Source organism: Cimex lectularius, unplaced genomic scaffold (assembly GCF_000648675.2).
Source record: "Cimex lectularius strain Harlan isolate CLEC.00 unplaced genomic scaffold, Clec_2.1 scaffold42, whole genome shotgun sequence".
NCBI classification, from domain to species: Eukaryota; Metazoa; Arthropoda; class Insecta; order Hemiptera; family Cimicidae; genus Cimex; species Cimex lectularius.
The window spans coordinates 596,538-621,500 of NW_019392754.1; the positions used below are offsets into that span (position 1 = coordinate 596,538).

General features: G+C 35.0%; 1 protein-coding gene across 1 annotated transcript in view; it reads right to left on the reverse strand.

Moving 5' to 3' along the window:
* Nucleotides 1–24,963, reverse strand: part of LOC106673880 (protein CYR61) — a 310,348-nt gene that overhangs the window by 25,032 nt on the left and 260,353 nt on the right. The window contains exon 6 of the mRNA XM_014406253.2: nucleotides 7,660–7,792. Coding sequence (XP_014261739.1) covers nucleotides 7,660–7,792 — 133 coding nt within the window. The remainder of the gene's footprint in view (nucleotides 1–7,659; nucleotides 7,793–24,963) is intronic.

Below are 24,963 nucleotides of genomic sequence, written 5' to 3' on the forward strand. Positions count from 1 at the left end.
TATTATTACCTATGGCCGATTCATTTCTTCTTTCTGAAATATTACTATCTACGTAACAATTAAAAATAACAGCCTTTTGACGTTCTGTAACATTTTATCGATTTTCATCAAAGGAAAAATATTTAATAAGGTGTCAGATCAAATATGCTTCAAAGCTATCAGTTATTGATAGCAACATCACCCAGCAGATCTCAAGATGAAATCTTAAAGACATAATATGCTGATTAGTTTTTTAGAAATGGAGATAAATTCAGCAGTTTTAAGATCTTGGCATTAAACTATAACGGTATAATGATTGTAATAAATTTTTTATAGTGCAAGGAACATGAATATTTGCGATTTTCGATAATTTTTCCTTGCAATTTTAGTACGCTAGACGCGATTCGGTATTTCGACATCATCAATGATGATTTAATGTTGTTTTCAATTATGTCTGTTTCGTCGTGTTGTGTTCGTCTTGAAATGTGAAAGGAACCCATCTGGGATTTTGGTTTGTCGGGGTGCATTGTTATACTCTGGTACATATTGCACAGGAACGAATATTGTAAAAGAAATATTTTCATGAAAACTTGGCAGAACACAACATTACACATACACGTAAGTAGATGTTCTGGCCATAGTGGAAATAAAAAAAAAACAAAGATAGCTATCAGCGAGCTAAAGGGCGAAAAGAAGTATGCTTGGGAGCATATAAAAGTGGCTGATTTAGAGATGCACGAAAAAATCAAATCCAGGGCTTCCTCAAAATTTGACAAAACATGGAAGATAAAATGGGATAATACAAAAGGAAAACCAGGAGTCCCTGCCCATTGCAGGAAAGACCCAATGCTGACATAGATGCAACCGGAATTTCGGATTGCCGTCGGATTACGGTAATTTCAAGGATACTCCAACCAGTCCATAAAGGATGAACAATCCTTTGTGCATTTCCTGCAAAACATCCATTGTGCAAACTCTAGGATCTACGATGAAATCAAACATAGCTAACTGCAGGCGGTTGGAAAATCTAGGGGAACCACGAAAGACATTAAAATCTCTAGTGCACGATATGGTCAACGAAGTACCGGATTTGACGTTTAAAGTCCAACGTGATATTTGGCTAGTTATTCCGGGTTGGTTATTTCATGACAAGTAGATCAAATCCTACTACCTAGTTGTAATTAAAAAATGCTTAAATAAATAAATTGTCTACCCTTTTTGATTCTCTAGGGAGAAGAGACAGAAGATGTTTTTAATCTCCCGAAGGATCTCAAAGGATTATGTTCGTTCAGAGTAGGGGCTATATAGTCATCATTCAAACGATCTCGAAGAAACGAACATAATAATAACAGTACCAGTAACCAATAAAGGGCGCGCAACAACAGATTCAAAATATATACAATAAACACATTGGGAAACAAAAGGCGTACACAACAATAAAATGTTGAACCGGCACACGGGCACTACTGGGTCTGTCTTCACTCGCGGGTTTTTTGTTTGAGTTATTCAAACGCGTTTCGGTATTACGCCATCTTCAGTGAAAAACTGTCTGTCATTCAGTCTGAGTGGGGTTTATATATTGTTGCGTCCGTCGCTTGTCGCTGGGGGCGTTGCGTTATGGGGCGTGGTCTCCGTGCTCGTTGGTCGGTCTTGGTGGCGGTTATTTTCATTGTCAGTTATTATTTGTGCGTTGTCGGTTTTTTTTCCTGGTGTTGGTTGCGATGTTTTGTTCTTCTGAACGTTTTCGTTTTTTGTTGTGGAATGTTTTTAGTGGTGTGAAGGTGGTGTGTGATTGTGAGTTTGTTTGTGCGTTTATAAGTTTTCCGTCTTTAAGTGTTATTTGTTTGTATATCTCGAGGTTCTCCAGTATGTTTAGTTTTCGTCCTTTTTGTGCGTTGTGTATTAATGTCATGCTTGTTTCTATTGTGTTTGGTTCGTGGTTGTAGTGTATTAAGTGTGTTGCGTAATTTGATTTTCCGTCATTGTCTCTGAAAGATCTAAGATGTTCTTTGAATCGATCTCTTCGTTTCCTTCCAGTCTGTCCGATGTAAGTGTATCCGCATTGACATGTGATGCTATAAACACCGTTGTTGTCAAGCGGGTTAGTTGTGTCTATGTTTCTTTTTAGTAGTTTACCTGTGTTATTGTTGGTCCTTAGTGCTGTTTTCAGTCCGAGTTTGTTGAACAGATTTGTTAGTTTGTAGGTTTCTTTTCCTGTGTATGTGAATGTTGTCCATTTGTTGTTGATTTGTGTTTCGTTGTTTTGTTTTGTTTTTTAGGAGTTTCTGTATGGTGTTTGTTTTGTAACCGTTTTTTATTGCAATGTTATTTATTGTCTGCAGTTCTTTGTTGTAGTTTTCGGTGTTTAGTGGGATTGTTTTTAGTCTGTGTATCATGTGTCGCAGTGCTGAAAGTTTGTGTTGGTATGGGTGGTTGGATTGTGCATTTATTATATTGTCTGTAGCAGTACAACAGAAGACAAACACTTTGAGCCCTGAAGACGATCTCAATAAAGATCGAAACGTTGGCACGATAAAGCAAATGTTTTTCTGAAACCTACATCACACCAGAACGCATCTCACGATTTCTAAATAAGTATTATTTACATTTGGCAATTTCAATGTTAGATTAGTTTAATAGATATTGATGACTGCTGGGCCCTTTAGTTGGAAAGCAAATATGACACAATCACCGAATAGGATGGTCGACTGATCGCAAAACCATTCTAATTTCTAATTCGACCATTAAGGTCAATACGGCTAACAATTTTTTAAAATTTTTTCAAGATGATCTGAATTTGGGTGTAAGTCGAACGAAAGTTCTTGGAGTCTAATTCATGTCAAACAGAAGGAAAGTAAATAAACACCTGAAACATCACGGATCTTTTTATGGTGCTATGCTTTCAGCTGCTATTCGTCAGTTTTCGTGCAATTTTTGTCATCTCTCTCCTTGGATGTTGTAATCGGTAGGATTGGTTAAAGTTAAGGAATGATGGTTAGGGATGACTAGGAATTCACTATGATTTAATGATTTGCTTATGTGAATCTCGCTATATCATGTTGATTGACAAGTAGTCACTACGGTAGGTACTGTTAATAGGTCGGAATGATTTCTTCTTTCAAGAACGTCCTGGATCGAAACAGATCAAACCTTTAGGTCATATCAGGCATCGAATATATTATTCATTTGTTAAAATATAACTGAAAATAGAAACCGTCAGTCCAAGTAAAAAAAACACAAAAAAATCCTTAATGATTGCACCCATTAAGTAGCGGAGAGACAGAGACTATTTAGCCCAGTAATTATTTAATTAATTAGATGACGATTAAAAGCAAAAGCACTTTTAATATTTCATTGGCATTGATTTAATAATTCAGTCGAAGGTTCGGGACGTTCGCATCCCGCTCCATTAACACTTCTTTTTCACTTTGTTTAGACATAATCGGTTTTAAAGAAAAATTGTCAATAGGGATTTAGTAATAAGCTCGAGGTTTTTTAATGAGATTGAGAAAATGATACCATTACCTGATCATTGGAAGGATACGGTTTGAATACATACTTTGGGGAAGCGGGTGGCCGCAACGGTTTAGGCCGCTGGATTCGAACCCGGGACCTTTACCTTACAGTGATGAGCGCCGTGTCAACGCCTAAAGGTGGCCATTCACGATCGCTCCAAATGGAACTGCGTCAAACAGTACAGCTCCATTTGGAGTGCCTGAAATTTGAGGGGGCATTCACGACCGCTCCACAGCCAGTCGCTCCGAACGTCAACCAGTGAATTACCTTCTCAAAATGGATGACGATCTCTTGTGCTACGCTTCTGTTTATATTAAAAGCAAAAAATCGAAGAGGAAATGGTGTAAGAAGTGGCTGCTGAACAGAAGCCGCAATACCCATATCAATTTGATGAAAGATCTTTCCCTTGAACCCGCTGATTGGAGGAACTATTTAAGGATGGATGAAACGTCTTATTCATTATATTTGGTGTTCTATTGATCAAATTACTCTTTCAATTAATTAATCTTTTTTTGTAAGGTTTTGGTTGAAATGAAAAAGCTAGTGCCACGAGGGTGATCTGAATCCATGGCCTTCGGCTGAATACGCCGCTGCTCGACCACTTGAGCTATCGTGACTTCAATCCTCTCCGACACTAAAAAATAGCAAAAAGAGAGAAAATTCGAAAGGTTGTAGGTTGAGATGGGGAGTTGGTGTCCGAGTGGATCGAACTATCGAAGTAACGATGTCGTGGATTCGAATCCCCTCGTGACACTATTTTTTAAACACTATTAAAAAAAAAAGATTAACGCCTTATTTATATTTACTCCAGCTTGTTACCCCCTTAATTAGAAAACAAAAGACAGCCATTAGAGAAATCATCACTACATGAAAGATTGGCAACCACATTACGATTTTTCGCTACAGGGATGAACTACAAAGAACTTAAGTTCTCTACTACAATTAATTAAGGTTTTTAGTTGAGATGAAAAAAAGTTAATGGCACGAGCGGGATTCGAACCCACTATCTTCGGCTAGATACGCCGCTGCTCTACCACTTGAGCTATCGTGACCTCGATCCACTCTGACATCCATTTCCTATCTCAACCCCACCTTATGAGTTTTCCCTCCTTACGTTCTCTACTACGATTTCTGATCATTGTTAGGGGTTATCAATTCTGCATCTCTCGTTGCATTTGTATCTTTGTTTTGAAAACGTCCACCAACTAGTTGAGGATCGAATTTCTTTTATTTCTATCGTGGTAATCATTGTCCATCACTTTCCATAAACATAAACTTTCATACAATTCAATCAGCTCAACAATAAAATCTCGATTGGATGTCTACCTATAAAGAATAAACGTTTTGACTTTTTGAGAATGTACGACGGAGACTGCGCCCAAAAAAAAACAACGCGGTTTTCCTTTCACGACTAAGCTAGCGCTCCAATATTCCACCGTTCACGCCAGGTTTTCCCATTCACGGACGCGCCATGCCGTCGTCGCGCCGTAGATATTTGGAGTGGCGCGATGGAGTTTGGACCGGTCGAATATTCGGCACAGCCGAGCACGCCAGTTCAGTTTTGCCATTGACGTGGTTTTTTGCACGGCGTAGCTCCGTTTGTACTGCTAGGAGCGATCGTGAATGGCCACCACCGTTGCGGCCACCGACATCCCTCAACAACCATGTTATATTGTTTACTTTATTATTATTGTTTTAAAAATATATCGAAGATTTGTTTACAATAAATTTCTGTTATCATTCGTCTTGCTTTTGATCATCATTTTCAAATAAAGATGTTGGGAGAATCGGTCTTAGATATATTTGACAAAAAAAAGCTGTAGTTATAAACTTTGTAATAAATATTTAAAAATGTTAGGTAAAGTGATCTAGGGTTGAAATGAATCGATAAATCTTCATATCGCTGATTGAACGTCTGTCGAGACTATTCCCAACATTGTTGAAGACGATCTGAAACAGAATAGCCCCTGGGGTACTCCTGAGTCAATAAAAGCGAGATCAGATTGTTTCGTTACCCAAAGATACTCTTGTACTGCTAGGATTAACAATAGTGAATATAAAAATTCCGACCTAACTGCATTTTTTAGCATAAATAAAAGATCTGTATTTTTAGCCCCTAACAGTCTTCACTGGTTGTTGTTGCTATTTAAAATCCATTAAAATTGACAGAATGGTGATCCAATCTGCGACTTTTTGTTTTTAAAAGGAATTTCGAATAATCATTTATTTAATCGTACGGTGAGTTTTCAGTATCGTTCAATATTGGTTAAACTAGTGCCTTTAAGTCTATAGTCGGGATCACGGAACAATATGATTTATGAGCATAGGGAAATGGACTGCGAATGGCAAGCAACTGTAACATTGTTAGTCGTTCATGATGATTTTGTTTTCTCATCCGTTATGGTTCTGTTTTTCGAGTATCCTGGCCCACCACTGGGACAGATCTGTTACATGGAATGAAAATGAAATCTTAAAGCAGAAATTGGACCGCTTTGACGATAGTGCACAACGGTATATCGATGTCCTGGCGGTTCTTCTGAAGAATGGAAAACTCCGGCTATTTCTTAAGCAGTTTGTTAAATCTATGCACATCCATCGGTACAGTATCAGCAAAACGCAAGTTTTGAAAGTTAAAACTTTTGCCTTGCATTGTTTCATCTGCAGTCGTTTATGCTTCAGCATAAGGGTTCTTAGCCAAAATGCCACCAAGGGCTGTCAAAACTGCCCTTTTTATTTTCAGGGAGTACAATATAACAACACCTGCAATATTAATGCAGAAAAGTACTGTTATTTTGTATTGAAAAGTATTGTGACTCTAAATGACGGAGAAACGGATGACTTAACGATGCTTGAATTCCTGCGACGGTCCCCAGGACTACCTCACCCATCAAATTTTAATTATTTAACGTCCTCACGATCATTAATTTCTACTTTTGATAATTTTTCGAACAAATTTGAGGACAGGGGTTTTGTTTAAGCCTTCAAGAACAAAAATCCGTGGAAGGATTCGTCCGTATTTCATCGGCATTTCGGGTGTTCACAATTATATATAAGTCCAGTATATTTCGTGGTCCTATTGACCCAAACTTCTATTCAATTAATTAATCTTTATGAAAGGTATTGGTTAAGATAAAAAGGTGTCACGAGCAGGATTCGAACCCACGATCTATTGAGCTATTGTAACTTCCATCCACTCGGACACCAACTTCCCATCTCAACCCACTTTTTTTAAATTTTCCCTCCTCGATAGTTCAAGTGGTAGAGCAGCAGCGTTTTTAGCCGAAGGCCGTGGGTTCGAATCCCTACCTTGCGAATTTTCCTTCCTTTTTGCCATTTATCAAATGTCGTGTAATGATTCGATTCTCGGCGTTCTGAAGGAAAATTCGCAAGGTAGGTTGAGATGGGAAGTTGGTGTCCGAGTGGATCGAAGTCACGTTAGCTCAAGTGGTAGAGCAGGGGCATATTTAACCGAAGGTAGTGGGTTCGAATCCCGCTCGTGACGCTAACTTTTTCATTTCAACCACCACCTTACATAAAGATTATATGTAGTTTTTTGTTCTTTTTTGACGAGGGTTCGCAACAGCAGAAGTCATATAAACCCTCATGGTGCTGGTGTTTTTGAAAAAAAGCCCATTTGTAAGTATGTCGCGTTCGAATGCCTGGCCGCTGGATTCGAACCCGGGACCTTTTCGTTACAATGATGAACGTCGTGTCAACGCCTAAACCGTTGCGGCCACCGACGCCCAAGATTATATATGATTTTGATTCTGACTAGTTTCTTCTTTTTTAATATTTTTTTTATATCATTGTTATTTGTTTAGTATGTTATTTATAGTGTATTTCTTGACTGTTGGGTTTTGGGAAGTAACAAAGGTAAATATAATAAATACAATCCTCTTATATCGAAGCTTTTACAAAAGGATCAAGAGCGGTCTTATCTTCCGCATTTATAACGCTCCTTATTGATTCGGGCTTCGGAGTAATTTCGTTGTTTCATTTTCTTTACGTCCCATAAATTCTTCCGGTTATGATATAAAAGATTTTTATTACTGGCCGTGTGTATCCTCGGGGAAAATTCCTCCGATGTAACGCTACGAAATAATTCCCATACGACGTACCCGGGGGCGATATTTTAAAAAGGCAGTTGATATCTAAAATTCTTACCAGAATGGCCATCACACATCCACTCTCGACAACACTGGCCTGGGATTTCTACAAGCCTTGGATGCATGCATGAAATTCCCAACGGAGATATGTTCTCTTTGGGGCAGAGCGAGGCACAGGCGTACCTCCCATTCTGAAACAAGACGACAACAATTTTAATAAATAGATCTACTTCATTTTTTAAATAAAAAAATACAAGAACAATTTAATTTTAGAGTTTTTTTTATATCTAGCTGAATCACTTTCGACATCCTTCAAAATCGTATTATAGAATTTGATTACATAACAGCCAGCTCACGAAACCTCATTCCGGAATAATCCGGATAGGATAAAATAATTCATTTTGGACGTAAACATTTTTTATAAAGAGATTTTCCTTTTTTCCTGTATGAAATGATAAAATTCATGTTAACGAAAATTAGGCTTTGATCCTGCGGTCGTTGCCCTGCGACCAAATGGACCAAATTTTCCCAGATTCAAGTGAAGCGTTATGTCTAAATACTTAATTGTAATTACACTTTTTAGACTCTAAAATAAATAATTTCGTTTGTTTATGAACAGAATTGAAAAAATTGATTTTAGAACTTATTAAGTTCTCATCTGAAAGCTTTTTCAACAAAAATATACGCACAAACGGACTCGTATTTGCTACGTTAGCGGTTCTGGATTCGAATGGCAATGCTGAATTGTCAAATTTGTTTAACCTTTCTTTTTCATACCATTCCAATGTTTTCCATTCTCCGAACGGATTTATAATCCTTAGAACCATAGAATTCACGCTAATACGTTTATAATAATGATTATTCGAGCTCATGAGAGTCGGTCTGGTATGACGTAGGTTTTAGAAAAATCTTTTCTTTATCGTGCCAACGTTTCGATCTTTATTGAGATCATCTTCAGGTCCTGGGATGTATAAACATTGTTTCAATTTTAAAATAAATGTGGGATGTGGAAAAAATATGAATTTATACAATGCTAGATAATTTTAGATGAAAAAATTGAATTTATACAACGCTAGATAATTTAGATAAAAAAAAAATGAATTTATGCAATGCTAGAAAATTTTAGATTAAAAAAATGATTATATACAATGCTAGAAAATTTTAGATTAAAAAAATTGAATTTATACAATGCTAGAAAATTTTACATAAAAATGAATTTATATAATGCTAGAAAATTTTAGATAAAAAAATGAATTTGTATAATGCTAGAAAATTTTAGATTAAAAAAAAGAACTTTGAATGAAACTAAAATTTTCTAGCATTGTATAAATTCAATTTTGTTTTAATCTAAAATTTTCTAGCATTGTATAAATTCATATTTTTTCCACTTCTTACATGTATTTGTAAAATTCAAAAAATTTGTAGAGATTAGTGACCGTTAATCTATAGTTATTCAGATATCGTGAGATGCGGTCGGGAGTGATGTAGGTATCAGAAAAACATTTTCTTTATCGTGCCAACGTTTCGATCTTTTATTGAGATCATCTTCAGGGCTCAAGTGTTTGTCTTCTGTGTAATTGTGCCATCCTTGTGTGTCGTGTTGAGAGTGAAGATGATCTCAATAAAAGATCGAAACGTTGGCACGATAAAGAAAATGTTTTTCTGATACCTACATCACTCCCGACCGCATCTCACGATATCTGAATAACTATTCAAAAAATTTTTGACTATACACTGCATACCTTCCTCACTGATGTATAGGTAGAACAGCAATGGATTTAGTGGGCAGCCTTGCTTTACTCCGTACCTCACCTCAATCTATGTTTTTTAAAAATAAATATCAGACGGAGAAAATGAACTTGGAAGGATTGAACATTTTATGGATTAAGATTTTGGCCTCCTTGACGATTTCATAGAAGTTTTAATAATTCAATTGATTCCCCAAAGATCCGATTACAGCTTTAAAAGCTATGTTATTATTAATGTATTGATTTATACAATGCTAGAAAATTTTAGATTAAAAAAAGAACTGAATGAATCTAAAATTTTCTAGCATTGTATAAATTCATTTTTTTATCTAAAATTTTTTTCTAGCATTGTGTAAATTCATTTTTTTAATCTAAAATTTTCTACCATTGTATAAATTCAATTTTCTTTTAATCTAACATTTTCTAGCATTGTATAAATTCATATTTTTTTCCATTTCTTACATGTATTTGTAAAATTAAACAATGTTTATAAATCCCAGGCCCTGAAGATGATTTCAATAAAGATCGAAACGTTGGCACGATAAAAAAAATGTTTTTTTAAAACCTACGTCACACCAGATCGCACCTCACGATCTCCGAATAATCATTGACTAACGTCACTAAACACTACACACACGTTTAGAATAATTTTAAATTTTATTCCATTAACATTTTTCAGAACTATTTAATTAATAGACAAGTGAGGGTTAAAATTGCGGATTACTTCAGTGATCTTTTCAAAATTAATAGTGGATTTCCTCAGAGTAATGTTCTTGGGCCTCTCTTCTAAAATATTTATGTGAACGATATGAACAAAGCAATTGTGCGGACATGATGCTTTTTTATGCAAATGACTGCTATCTCAAAAGCTCAATAATTATTGAATAGATTACTATTTCGGTCTCATGATCAAATTTAGTAATACATCCTGAGATACCGGATTTTCTCTTCTGTGTTTGTTTTATGTCATTCATGCTCATGTTTAACACATAACAGATCCAAATGCTATGACATGTGACTGCCCTTCCAAACGTGGTAAACGAAATGACGTCTGACTCTGCTACCTACATGTACATTGATTTAATTAAACTAACTTTTATTTTACTTCACTTAAGTTACAAGTCTTGTAAACTAATTAGCGTGAATTAATCATAAATTAAGAAAGAAATTAATCATAAATTAAGAATTATCATAAGAATCATAAATCCGCCCACGAAACGGAATGGTATATAAATGAGATTAGATAAATTTGACAATTCAGCTGTTTTTGGATTCTTTTCATAATATTTTAGGTTATATTTAACTTTAAGCCAAAATTTCAGTGAAAATATTTTACGCAAATATCGTTTTAAGCATCTCAAAGAACCAGAGATCAAGCAACTGGCTGAAACATGACTAATAGCCGTCGATCTCAATGGAATATATTTTAAATATTAATTTTATTTTGTGTTAAATTAATTAAAATATTAATTGTTTGTGTGATTTCTTCTTGGGTGTATGAGATGATGAAACAGTTTGGTCGTTTCTAATAATTTTAGTTTTTCTATCATCATTATTTTGGCTTGTTATTTGGTTGTTTCACATGAAATTTCCATTTGCAAGGTAAAGGTTTTTTTAAATAAAATTAGTATATAAAAACAAAATCATTTTATTCGAAGTATTTACCTGCATTTTCTACACATTTTTTCCAAAGCGTGACCCACCTTATAACGCCGAAATTGAAGAATTCTGAGCTTTGAAATGAAATAAAATCTGAAAACGCTTTTTGGACTTGAACGTCATTTTCAAACATTTTTCCTTTCACGAAGGACAACATTCCTAATTCCTAAACAGGTGAAAATCTGATGTTTGTTGATCGACCTGCAGATAATCTATGTAGAGTTTCAATCTTCGTAGAGGTCATTAGACAGGTGAAGAAAGAAGAAGACTAATTGTTGGGTTCACCAAGCTTTCGGCAACTTATAGTGCCATCATCAGGGCCTATTCATTCAAAATTAAAATAAATAAATTATATAAAAATTATTTTAATTTTGAATAAATAGGCCCTGATGATGGCACTATAAGTTGCCAAAAGCTTATTGAACACAACAATTAGTCTTCTTCTTTCTTTACCTATCTAATGACCTATAGGAAGATTGAAACTCTACACAGGTGAAAATCTTTAGGAGACAAATCTCGAGAATAAAGTGGATACTGATGAACTTCGTAGCCGAGGTCTTTAATTTGTTTATAGTATGTTTTGAAAGTTAAGGCCTGGCGTTGTCGTGGAGGACAATGCAGGTTGTTTTTTTAATGCATTTCGTCAATTTCCTTACAGTATGATGTACAGGTAACGGTCTCACCTCTAGGCAAAAAGGAGTACTGAATAATTCCAGCCATGGACCACCATACGGTCACCATAAATTTTTTTGGGTGTAGGTTTTGGCACGTGTCCTGGTCTTACGTCGATGTTTAACCACTGCCCTGACTGACGCTGATTGTCATACGCAATCCATTTTTCATCTCTAGTGATTATTCTATCAAGAAAAGGGTATGTTTTTTGACTGGGGAGCAACGAAACGCATGTTTCAAGGCGCTTTAACTGCTGACGCTCAGTGAGCTCATGAGAGACCCATAGATCAAGCTTTTTGACTTTTCCTATGTTCCTTAATTGTCTTAACACGGTAGCTGCACTTGCATTTAGTTGTGCTGCGAGTCCTCTGCCTGTTTGATAGTGGTTTTCTTCCATCTGAAGCTTAACGACATTGTCAATTAAAGTTGGAGGTCTTCCGAGAGGGCTCGTTTTCCAATTCGGTATTTATTTCTGAAAACTTAGCAAACCAACGGCGAATTCATTTAAACTCACTTCGCCAAACGCCTTATTGATGTTTCTTGCAGCTTCTGGCGAATGACCGAGTTTACCTTGTAGTGCCTCGTAAAGGAATATTACACGAAAATCTTGTGTTTCCATGTTCATATTTGTAGGTATACTAAAAAGTGTGTAATAGATTGGGGAGCTCATCATTATAAACAAAAGTGGAGGATTAATAACTGCTTAATTATAATGTGTAAACAATTGGGAGTAAACAACAGAAAACCGCTATATCCTCTCTGAATTTCTGAAACTATAGAAACTATAAAATCAGACATTTCATGTGAAACAACCCAATAGAATTATTTCAGCTTCTTGCTATTTTTAATGAGTGTTTATATTATTTTTTTTTAAACCGTCATTTTTGTACTGTATGCTATAATTTTTTTTTAAATTTTTAAACATTATGAATTTTATTAAGTTCAACGAGATTGAAGTTATTGTTGACAAATGTATGAAACAAACAAACCAGCATAAGGATATTCATGGGATTTTAATTCAACTCGGCCTGATTGTTTTGTACTGGTTTGAAAAAAAAAGTTGTTTTCTTGCGGGGAAAAGGCCGCCTCCTGTTTCTGAAGAATAATTACTCTTTTCAATGGGAGAGCACACGCGTACCACCACAACACTGCTCTGTAGAACTTTATGTTAAATTACCAACAGACTAAGATACAAGAGTGGACCAAGCAAACGCAAGTTTCATTAGGCGGCTACGAGCGGGACAATGGTTTCATGACAAAAACCTTCCCTGGCAACCGGAATTTAATGGCCTGTGAATTATCGCTGACCGTCAGTCCGTCCCTTTTGTATAACCAGCTCTCTACAAGTGTTAAACTGGACGAAAAGGAAAAGGAAAAAGTGATCCGCTTACTCAGATAAATTTATAATTGAACAACATAAAAAAACATGGTGTAATAAGGTTAATAACAAATTTGTCAACTTATAATTAAATATGTTTATTTATTTCTTTGTTTTTACATGTATATCAATATATTCCTGTATAATGGATGTTGAACGTATATGATTTACAATTTAACACACTGAACTTTGAAAACCAGAATAATAAAACAATAGGTGACTATGTTTAAATACTTCGTGAGATTGAGTGTATTTATTAGCGCGAATACTTCGCACTCTGGAGGCAAAACTGGATAAGCCAAGCGCATTCCGCTAAGTCTTTTGGCCTGACTGTTTACCTTTATACATAATTTCAATTGATTTTTTTTTTGTGCAAAGTACGGTTGAATTAAAAAACACGCAAAAGTCACACAGGACTCAAACCCACGACATCCGGATCAGTACCCCTATCACTCGAGACACTAAATTATCAACTCAACGATACTTTGAATAAAAGATAATAAATTGATTAAAATAATTACTTAGTTTACAAACACATATAAGTTCTAAATAATTACTGAAGGACCCGTACTTTACTAACCTCGTGCCTAATTCGTACATACCATACTGAACTAAACAAAAATATGACTATACAAAATACAACTATGATACAAAGTTTATAATTTTAGAATTAGCCAAAAATTTCTGCAGTTCATTAGGGTTTTGTATGATGATGCAGTTAGGTTTGTAGACGGAGAGTCCTTTCCTCCCAGGGAATTCCAGTATTTGAAGTGGTGTTACAGGGCACCATTTTATGCCCGCTATTATTATTTTATTTGTTATATATATTCCTTCTTGATGGCTTTAACGAAAGCCCTGACCTTAAATGTATTCGGAAAATGATAAAAAATATACGGTAAATAAGTAATGAAAATATGTAGAGATTAGTGACCGTTAATCGATAGTTATTCAGATATCGTGAGATGCGGTCGGGTGTGAAGTAGGTTTCAGAAAAACATTTCTTTATCGTGCCAAACTCACTCGGGCACTCTCAACACGACACGCAAGGATGGCACAATTACCCAGAAGACAAACACTTTGAGCCCTGAAGATGATCTCAATAAAAGATCGAAACGTTGGCACGATAAAGAAAATGTTTTTCTGCAACCTACATCACTCCCGACCGCATCTCACGATATCTAAATAACTAATGAAAATATGCCGGGTGGGGGCTGGTGCGCGTTCAGTGCAGTTTCAAACTTCGTTAAGGTCGATTGACACACATCAGTGACGTGACAGTGTCGTGACCGGCATTTTGTTCCACCGGCGGGTTTGAAAATATTTCTTCTTGGAAACTTCATGGCTTTGTTCTCACACGCCCTGCGCGCGACTGTGGCCGTGCCAACAGTGTTGCCACTGTCACTGGACCGTGATCGTTAGATTTCTTGTTAACGATATTTTTCAGTTTTCACGGCCGTACAACATAAATGACGAAATAATCCTGTGTTGTTTGAGCAGGATAATGCATGAACTCAGATTTCAATAATATTCTCTGGAGGAAAACGGGAACAGAAATGAAAACAGATAGTGAGTAAAGTACGTGTATATTTTAGTAGTAATTACATTATGAATTTCAACAGGGTGTATTAAATTATGCAATACGATTGATTTTGTTGGGTATTTGATAATAGAGAGATACAGCATCATAATTGAAACAATCAGTGGATATTTCTCGTACACGACATGCATCTGTTGTTGCGATCCCTCCCTACAAACGTAAATTTTCTAGTGTTCGACTTTCACTTCTCGAATCTACTTGGGAAGTAATGTAATTATACGTGCGTATATCATATTTCTTAATGAATTAAGAAGTTTATGTTTGAAGTCTTACGTTATGCAAAATTTTGGCCCAACGTCCACTAATTCTTAGTAAAATGTAGCAATTACCCTTCTATCCCTCTCTTGTTCCATGCTTGATGGTCTCACTTCCTTTTACTCGCTTGTGGTCCATCTTCTTCATCCAAAATCAGTGCGATACTCAAAAGTTCATCATCTGAAAACATTGCCATTATGGCCACTCAAGTCCAATGCAAGACACGGTTGAAACACGGGCCAGTGTAAGTAAAGAGCACGATAGAAAGACCGTCACGACACTGTCACGTCACTGATATGTATTAATCGACCTTAATCATCCGTCGGTTGTTGTGTACGTCTCTCCGCCTAGCATTTACAATTGCAGTATTTTCAGTACTAATAATGTTGCGTTATTGTGTATTATATGGTTTTATGATTGCATTTGTTTTTAAAGTGTGCATTGTATTGTTTGTTGTATTAATCAGTGGCCTATGACTAACTGTCATTTATTTATTTTATATTATATTTTTTGTATTGTATTTTGCAGTACTAACTACTAACCCTAAACAATTGGCATGATCAGCGTCGCCCACCCAGGCGAGGTCAGATTATGTTATCGTTTTATAAAAAATATGTCAAAGTCAGAATGTAATCAATTGTTTTTTATTAAAACACTATATTTATGTAAATATTTTTTATTTATTTTTCATTATTAAGTGTTCGTCTTCTTAAAAATTCGGCGAATAATAACAACAGAAAACGAGTTTAGGTCTATATGCATTTCAATTTTGAAGTTGTCGGGAGATATTTCTATGAAGTGGTAATTTTATTTTCTCAAGAGATGGAAAGTTTTGTTATGTAAGACGGGTTATATTATTTAAAAGGTTGAGAACACTTTAAAAATTATCATGTTAAGTCTACAAATTTAAAAAAAAACCCGAACGTCATTGAAAACTTCAATATTCGCTTCTAATAATAATTTACCATATTTATCCAAAAGGAAACCTGCTATTTTATCAGTAGATTTTGCTTTAACGTTAACCATATCTGTAGTTGTATGATGAGAGTAATGAAGAGGAATAAAATTTATGTCCTGCGTTGGGTTAATTCATAAATAAGTTTGTTTAGTTTCCTTAGGATAACTGTTCAAGTTTTAATTACGACTATCCTTTTCGTTAAAACACATTTAATAGAGGTACAATTAGGATTGTTTCATTTCTATGAGTATGAATTTTGAATTAATAAAATTTCAAGAACAGTTCGTTTTGGATTTTAACAAGTTTTGTATATCATGTTACTGTCCACTTTTAAAATTGTCTTTTATTTTATGTTGTATTTATAAGCCTCCGTAGCTTTGATAGTGGCTTCCTGGATTAAGCTTTCCTTTGCCAGTGAGTATAAATCTTTTCCTGTTCCATTCTCCAACAGCCAGTAGCATGTACAGAAGATTCCTCTTCTTCTTGGCAGATACACAGGCTGTTTTCTACCATTTCCAGTATTGTTTAAATGCCTCTAAAGGCGATATCCTCTTGGCAGAAAATTCGCCAGACAAAAACCACTGGCATTCTTGGTTAAGTTTTTTTTTTCTCGGCGCAAGTCGGCCTCAATAATGTTGAAGCCCATTGTGCTCAACTCATTTAACGTAATGGACTATCGAGCTTGGGGGCAAAATAAAATTAAAAAAGAAAAAAAATGAAAAATGATTACCTTGCTCTCACACTTTGTACAATTTTGAGGGCGCAGTGTGGCTTAATTTAGCCCGCTAATTAAAAAATTTCGAAATTATTCTTTTTCTCGGGCTAAATAAAAATAAAATATTAGTAAAACAAATTGCTTGCTTTATAAGCGAGCTTAAATCGTCTAGGATATTCATCGAGAAGTCTCAAAATTGATAAACTTTTAGTTAATTAAAGTAGCTTAATTATTAACCGATAAAACATAATTATGAATTCACCCAACCGTTGTATCTTGATAAATGTTTTCGTAAGAATATATGTGATTTTCTCTGCAAAATTTTCATACATTAAATTATTTATGTGTCTAAAAGATTTCATTGTATTTTGAAGAATCTTTTTTGTGTGATTAGTAGCGATTAATTGAATTGTTTTTAAATGATAAAGATAATGTGAAAAGGCAAAGTTACCAGATTTGAGTAAAACTGCCTTGGTGGAAATTGTTTGATGAAATTTAATTTTATGCTTTGAACTTTTTTGATCTTTCCTTTTTCAATATAAATTTTTCATTTCGTTCTGATTCTTTTGTAAAAACCTCCATATTAAGCAGGCGTTAAGAAGTAAAATAGCACAACGGTAAGCAGACTAGCTTAGACCGATACCAATTAATAAGTTTATCAGGCCGCAGTCCTCACAAGGAAATTTCACAAATTAATATATACTGTTTTAGATGGCTGAAGAGTCTACACTTAGCTCTTTGATGACTCCGCGCTCAATAGATCATTCTAACAATAACATTTCTCATCTCAACTAACCGTAGGTTTAAGTATCTTTTAATTGAATTAATAATTAATTATTTTATGAACTATGAGGTTGATATGAAGAATTAGTGTCACGAGCGGGAATCGAATCCACGAAAACAGGGGTATAAAACTAGAGCTCGTGGGTTCGAGTCGCGTTCGTGATACTATTTTTTCATCTCAACTCAGTTTGCGTAAAATGATTAATTAGAATAATATGTGTGTAACGGCGTGATATTCAAATATCGGCGGGAAAAAAGGGAAAATTTGAAATAGGTGTGTGACTGAATCGACGATAACTCAAGTGGTTAATCACCCGGAGTATTTCTCGTGATAATAATTTTTTATCTCAACCTCACTTTGCGTAAAATAATTAATTAGAATAATATGTGTGTAACGGCGTGATATTCAAATATCGGCGGGAAAAAGAGGGAAAAATTGAAATAGGTGTGTGACAAGCGACGATAGCTCAAGTGGTTAATCACCCGGAGTATTTCTCGTGATAATAATTTTTTATCTCAACCTCACTTTGCGTAAAATAATTAATTAGAATAATATTTGTGTAACGGCGTGATATTCAAATATTGGCGGGAAAAAAAGGGAAAATTTGAAATAGGTGTGTGACTGAATCGACGATAGCTCAAGTGGTTAAGCACCCGGAGTATTTCTCATTGTAATAAATTTTCATCTCAACCTTACTTTGCGTAAATAATTACTTAAATTAATATTTGTGTAACGGCGTGATATTCAAATTTCGGCGGGAATGAGGGAAAATTTGAAATAGGTGTATGACTGAAGCGACGATAACTCAAGTGGTTAAGCACCCGGAGTATTTCTCGTGATAATAATTTTTTATCTCAACCTCACTTTGCGTAAAATAATTAATTAGAATAATATTTGTGTAACGACGTGATATTCAAATATTGGCGGGAAAAAGAAGGAAAATTTGAAACGACGATAGCTCAAGTGGTTAAGCACCCGGATTATTTCTCGTTATAATAATTTTTCATCTCAACCTCACTTTGCATAAAATAATTAATTGGAATAATATTAGTGTAGATTATGAGTTTTTTACTATTATCAGTTAATATTTTTAACTAGAAATTGAAGGTTGTTATATTAGTTCTGACTTCTTGATCTAAAAATTATAAACGGGCGGTCAACTTGCTTGTTCACTTTTTCTCTCGGGTAATAGGATCCGTTTTTCTAAAGAGTTCAATAAAGCCATTAATTACCTACAGCAAATCGGTCTCGAAAGCGGAAAAATCCGATAAAAAGCGTAGAGCAGGAGTCTCGTTTTACACCTCGCCCACCTGAATACCGAATGAAGGGCTTTGCCTTTTCCAAAAGTCGTTTCTAATTTCCTCGTTCCCCTTTTATATTTCACTGGCTAGCGAGGTGGAAAGCGAGTGATAAAGACGTCACGTAGAGCTATGTGGAATATACGTGATCAAAGGCTTAAGAAGGTCGAAAACAGTACAAACCGCCAAGTAATTAACCACATAATGCACCTCTTAGCAATCCGAATTCCCAAGGAGCCGTTCCCAGTTAGTACGAGAGTCTAAATCCACACCCTTTTGTTTTTCATTGTATAGCATTGTTTTGTACCTGATTTTTAAAATAAAACTTCTTTTCTTTCCCTATTTGCCAACAGGTAAAAATATTATATGAAGACTTTTCAATACAGTGGTGTCCTGATCATCGAAACAGATAATCAGAAAGCTTTACCCGGACACGTTTCGATCAGCTAAGAGGAAATCTTTTAGCATGACAGACATTTTTGCATATTACAGTAATGTTTTGCAGTATTAATAGACAGATCTTTTGGCCTAGTACACTCCAGAATGTGCCTGTAGTAACAGGTGGTTCCCCATCAATTTGGCCAGCCTTTTATCGCTGCTTCGGTCTGTCAGAAGCTTTTCGGCCGTCGCAATGATCAGGCCAAACTACACTTTCATCATTTTCCAAATTTTTCCAAATTTCCATCTTATTTTTAAACGTACATGCGTATATCACCTTACCTGTTAAAACCAACATTCATTTCTTAATAACCCTGACCTATTATTCTGCTTCTTCTGCGCCTTTGCATTTTTTTTCGGTTAATCTGAAATTGGTTTCGTTTCTAATTTGGATTTACGAGATTTTATTGAGCTCTAGTAGAAATATTTTGACTGATAATCAAACACTATAAACATACTCAGACTTCTTCTTGAGGTCTGCAGGATGATGAATCGTAGGTTGATCGTTTTCAATCATTTTGGTCTGTCTATTTGCGCAGTTGTCGTTCGTCAGACCCACCATTGAAGATGGCGAGAAGACGATTAGGAATGTTAAAGCAAAACGGAAAAGATAGGGAGACCCGAAGGATGAATAAAGAAAGTAAGGCTTTGGAAATTTCCTCTTGAGATTTTCGTGATGATGAACCAGTACTTTGGTCATTTATGGTCATTTTGGTATATCTATTCTCCCTGTTTTGGTCTGTCAGAGCAATCATTGAAGATGGGGAAGAGACGAAATGGGTCTTGCAGAACAAAACAGAATGGAGTTACAGACCAAAAAGACGAACATTGACTACAGCATTTTGTGTTTCCTCTTGGGGTCTGCGGGATGATGAGCCTGTTGTTTGGTCGATTTTGGTCTGTCATTCGTCTGTCTATTTTCGTTTTCATCTGTCAGAGCCACCACTGAAGATGACGAGGGAGCGAAGTGGGCCTTACATGGAACAAAAGAATGAAGTGACATACCCAAATGATGCAAAATGACTACAGGATTGTGAGACTCGTAGGGACTGCGGGATGACGAAAATGTAGTTTTGTCGTTTTCCATCATTTTCGTCTGTCTATTCACGCTGTTTCTGTCTGTCAGATCTTCCACTTAAGATGGCGATACGACGAAATGGGTCTGGAAGCGTAGAACAGAAAGGAAAGGCAGAATCATCATCAGAATCATTTTTGTTTCAGCCTTTCGCCATCTTCAATACTAGGCTGATCATCTCAGATTTTACGAACAAACAGCACAATTTATTTACTTTATATATTTTTTCAAAAGATTTACCCCAGGTGATTTGAAAATTAATTCTATTATTACATAATCTGGGGGGGGGGTTTGTGTGGAAGAAAATAGTCTAGAGTTGTATGACATCGGTTTGATAAAAAGCTAAGACTTAAGTTTATAGCTAACTGTAATAAAAGTAATAAAATACTTTACACAAGGAGTCGCAAATAATTTCGGGAAAGTCGTTACGACACTACTGAGGGGTATGTTTTTTAACTATGCTCATATTTATTAACATTGTACAATAAAGTTAATTTGGAGTCGAGGACCGTGCGTAAAATTCGTACTGGATATCCAGGCGAATTAGAGGTAACGAGCACTTTAAATTTTCCCGATAGGGCAGAAAGCTAAGGAACACTGGAGCCCTGCCTACCCAGAAGTTTTAATGCCGGGGCATAACTGTTAGTGGTCGTCGAATTTCAAGTGGCGTTTTCCTCGAAGAGGGAAATACCAAAGTGAGCTTTTGAGAAGCACGAATGGGTGTAATGAAAAGGAAAGTTTGCTATTCATGTTGTCCCAGACAATTGGAGGTTCTTCGTAACTGCCAAATTACGCCAGATTTATAAAATTATAATCTAGTTTTTGGAGCTTTTTTTCTTAAGCGAGATCAAAATTCGATATTTTTTATTGCTATTATTTAAAAATAATCTTCCTTTTCTATCTGTTAAAAAAATAAGATAAATGAGTTGTCATTTTCTTCTTGAGTTCCCGAGATGGGGGACTTAATGGTTTTTTTTTAAATCAAAAAATCATGTTAACTTAGAAACCACTCTACCGATCCACGGGAGACTTTACAAATTTTACAATAACTCATAAACCGCACGTACTTGTATAAACCTACGACTCTGTAAATAAATTGAACAGGAGATATGAAATAAAATCTCTAAAGAGGATTTATAGATTTTATTTTTATTTTTTTAAATTATAATGAAAAAATCAAAACTTTTTTGATATAAACTAAACAAAGTGAGATTAAACTTTACGACGGTTGTATTAACATTTCATTTGCACATAATTCTGAAGACTTATGAATTTTCAAAATGTCCCACCAGATATCGGAGACAAAAATTTTGCCTCTGGGTAATTCAGCTGAAAATGTTTATTTTTTTGTTTGCTATAAAAATGTGAATTTAAGAGCATTAAAACTAATCCGATTTGTTTTTGTTTTTTTCCCAAAAAATTTGTTTTTGCCTACTTTACTGATAGCATCATTTCTGTTAAAAGGTAAATACATTCTGCATATATTTATTGTTATTTGTTTGAAAAATTATAATCAGGTTTCTGGAGCCTTTTTTGCTTAAGCGATATCAAAATTCGAGATTTTTTATTGCTATAATTTATTTTAGTAAGTTAATCCTGCATATTATTTGTTACCTCCTTTAATTTTACCACTTTGAAAGGAAAAAGAAGATTGTGTCCCTAAATGTGCTGTGGCCTAACAAGTAAAGTTGCCTCAAAGGCTTCTGTGATACAAGAAACAAGAAAAAAGTTATAAAATACGATGTACAATTTAATTCTTCAAAATAAAATTATTTGACTTTAGAATCTTACAGTAACTTGGAAAAATGGGACCAATAAAAAGAAAACTGTATATGGAATATTCTTTCCTTAAAAAAATCAAGTTGTGTAACGATCTACTGCTTTTATGCTGCTTATTAACTCTAAACGTCCTTTTTGCTCCAGCCCAGAAGAAAGACTTTCTGTTCAGAAGTGCACCCCTATCCGGCTGAATTTAGGTTGTTTTTATTTATTTATTTTTTTTCAAAAAGACTACATAAAATTTTCCATTTATTTTCCAATTTAGTTGCCAATTATTTATTTACCATGTATTGATTATATATTATAAATTTTCGTCTTCAAGTTCTCTGAAATATTTTGTAAAATATTTCTTTTAGAACATATTTCTCTAAAGGATCTTTCACATATAAGGTCCTTAGTTTTCCGGATGATCGTCTGCCTAAAAGTATTACTTTTCAGAGAACTGATTAATAGAAAGGACATTTCCAGTTTCAGGCCATCTCTATCACAGAAATACTTTTGCTCTCTTCAAAACTTCGATGTCCAGGAGATTCTGTTTGATCTTTAAAAGCTTCCCAATGAAATAAATCGTGTAAAAGCTATGAGTAGAGCGAAAATTACGTCGAGGTTTTATATGTGTAAGGCAATTTTCGATGGGCATTTACTGCCCTAGCAGCCTCTCCGTAAACCCTTGCCTTAAAGTTTCTCGACGGTTTTTCAAATTAGGAGAAGAGTTCATATATATGAAATTTAACCAGTCAAACATAAAATGAAATCTGCCTCTTCTGGAACAGTAATCCCCGGGAAGGTGACCATCAATTTCTGGCAGTTTGCTCACGGCATCCAGAATCCTGGAGAAGCCCGTCATTACTTGAGCTGAAATTATAGTATATTCTCCTTTACTGCTAATATATTTTTCTCGGCACGCCTGCAAAGTGCGATACGAGTGGGCTTTGGGTGTGCAATGAATGTTCACAAAATGATCCTCCTTTTATGTTCTGCCTTCTGTACTATTAGTTCTCAAGATGTAACATGTTTTTCTTACTTCTTACACTGTTTATGTTATTTTCTTTCACACTACCGCTTTATATAATTTATATTTTTCTCATTTGTTTTCCTTTGTTTTTAATCTATCCATAATTACTTGCTCTATTATGTAATTAATTCAGCAGACCGCTACTGGCCATGCTTATTATACTTTGTACGATTTGTTGTATTTCTCAATTTTAATAAAAAATTTTATGTTAACTAAGAGAGAAGAAGAAGAAAAACCATAGACACAGACAAAAAATCACAAATAACACATCACTGAACATGGCAGAAAGCAGAAACCTTTTTTTTTTTTGTTTCAGCTCGTTGTCTGTTGTTATTTTTTTGTGTATTTCTTATTTATTGTTTGATGGCAATTTTCTAGTAGTTGAATCACTAAGTTTATAATGTTCACTTTTTGTTTCGTCTCCGCAGTGTATTTGATTTTTATATTTAAGGAGTTCATACCTGTTAATATGTGATCTGTATACACTGCCCATTAAAAAAAGAAAAAACCCATCTCCTAGTATTTGCACGAAAACATAGCCCAAGTTGAAAATACGTATTTTCTCAGCTGTTTAAGTCATAGATCTCTTTTTCTCTCTCTTTCTCTCTTTTTAAAAAAAATTACGCTGAACAAGATAGCTTTTTAAATGTTTTTCTAGCTTCAGTCATTCATCAGTAAATTCAAAAATTCGGGAACATGTTAATTTTTGCACTTTTTACAAAACTTCAAATTGAGCTGTGGGCCCAGGAGATCGTCCTAGGAGCGGCGCCCTACAGCAATCGATAGGAAGTTTTAATAAGCTTTCACCTTCCACTTTGCCAGATTTCTCAACTATTTTCGATTGTTCGGGACTTTCGGGAAAAAAAGTAGACAAACCGATCACTCTCTCCATTCTCATCATTTTCAAGAATGCATAAGTTTTGAACAGTTTTTCACAAATTTTATTTTATATATACCAACTCCACGGTTCATATCTTCACTATTGACAGGTTGAAAAATTCCAAGTTCTCCATGCTTGAAAACCTTTATTCAATTTAGTAAATTAAATGGACGTTTTGGGCTCCTGGCCCATCATCAGTAACTAAACATAGAAAAATCTCATGGTCTAATTCCCAATCTGAAGGCACACCAATCAGTAATTATTGCCTTCAGATTGGGAATTATACCATGGGATTTCTCTATGTTTAGTTTCTGATGATGGGCCAGGAGTCCGAAACGTCCATGTAATTTACTAAATTGAATAAAGGTTTTCAACCACGGAGAACTTAGAATTTTTCAACCTATCAATAGAGCAAATTTTATGCTCTATAACTTTTGTTACGAAGATTTTTTTCAAAAAAAAGGAAACGGGGTAGCGACAATTCTTTCTTTTTCTTACTTTGACCTTTTGCTATGCGGAATGCTTCTGCTGACGATAACCATTTGTTTACCTTATCAAGGAAATTTAACTTCTCCTTCCCATTTCAAAGATGTTGTGGCTGTTTGACTTCGAAGAACGTCTTAAAACAATAGGTTTAAATATGGTAAAATCGGGGGAAAGAGAGTGATTGGCTTTTCCAAGAGGTTTTAGCCCAAAAATCGCGAATCACTCGAAAACGGTTGAGAAATCTGGCAAAATGGAAGATAACCAATTGAAAGCTTAATTAAATTTCTTAATGATTGTTATAGGGCGCCGTTCTAAGGACGATTTTCTGGCTTCTCAGCTCAGTTTTATTAAAAAGTGCAAGAATTATCATGTTCCCGAATTTTTGAAATTACCGATGAATAACTGAAGTTAGGACATCATTTAAAACGCCGTGTGGTACAGCGTAAATTTTCCAAAAAAGAAACCTAATGCAGGTCTGTGACTTAAAGGCTGAGAAACTTTATACATTTCCAAATTTGGCCATTTTTCGTCCAAAAACCAGGTGGTCGGTTTTTTTGATAGGCATTGTAGTTTTTGTTGATCTCTATTATGCCGAATAATCTATTTAACTGTGTATATGTGTTAT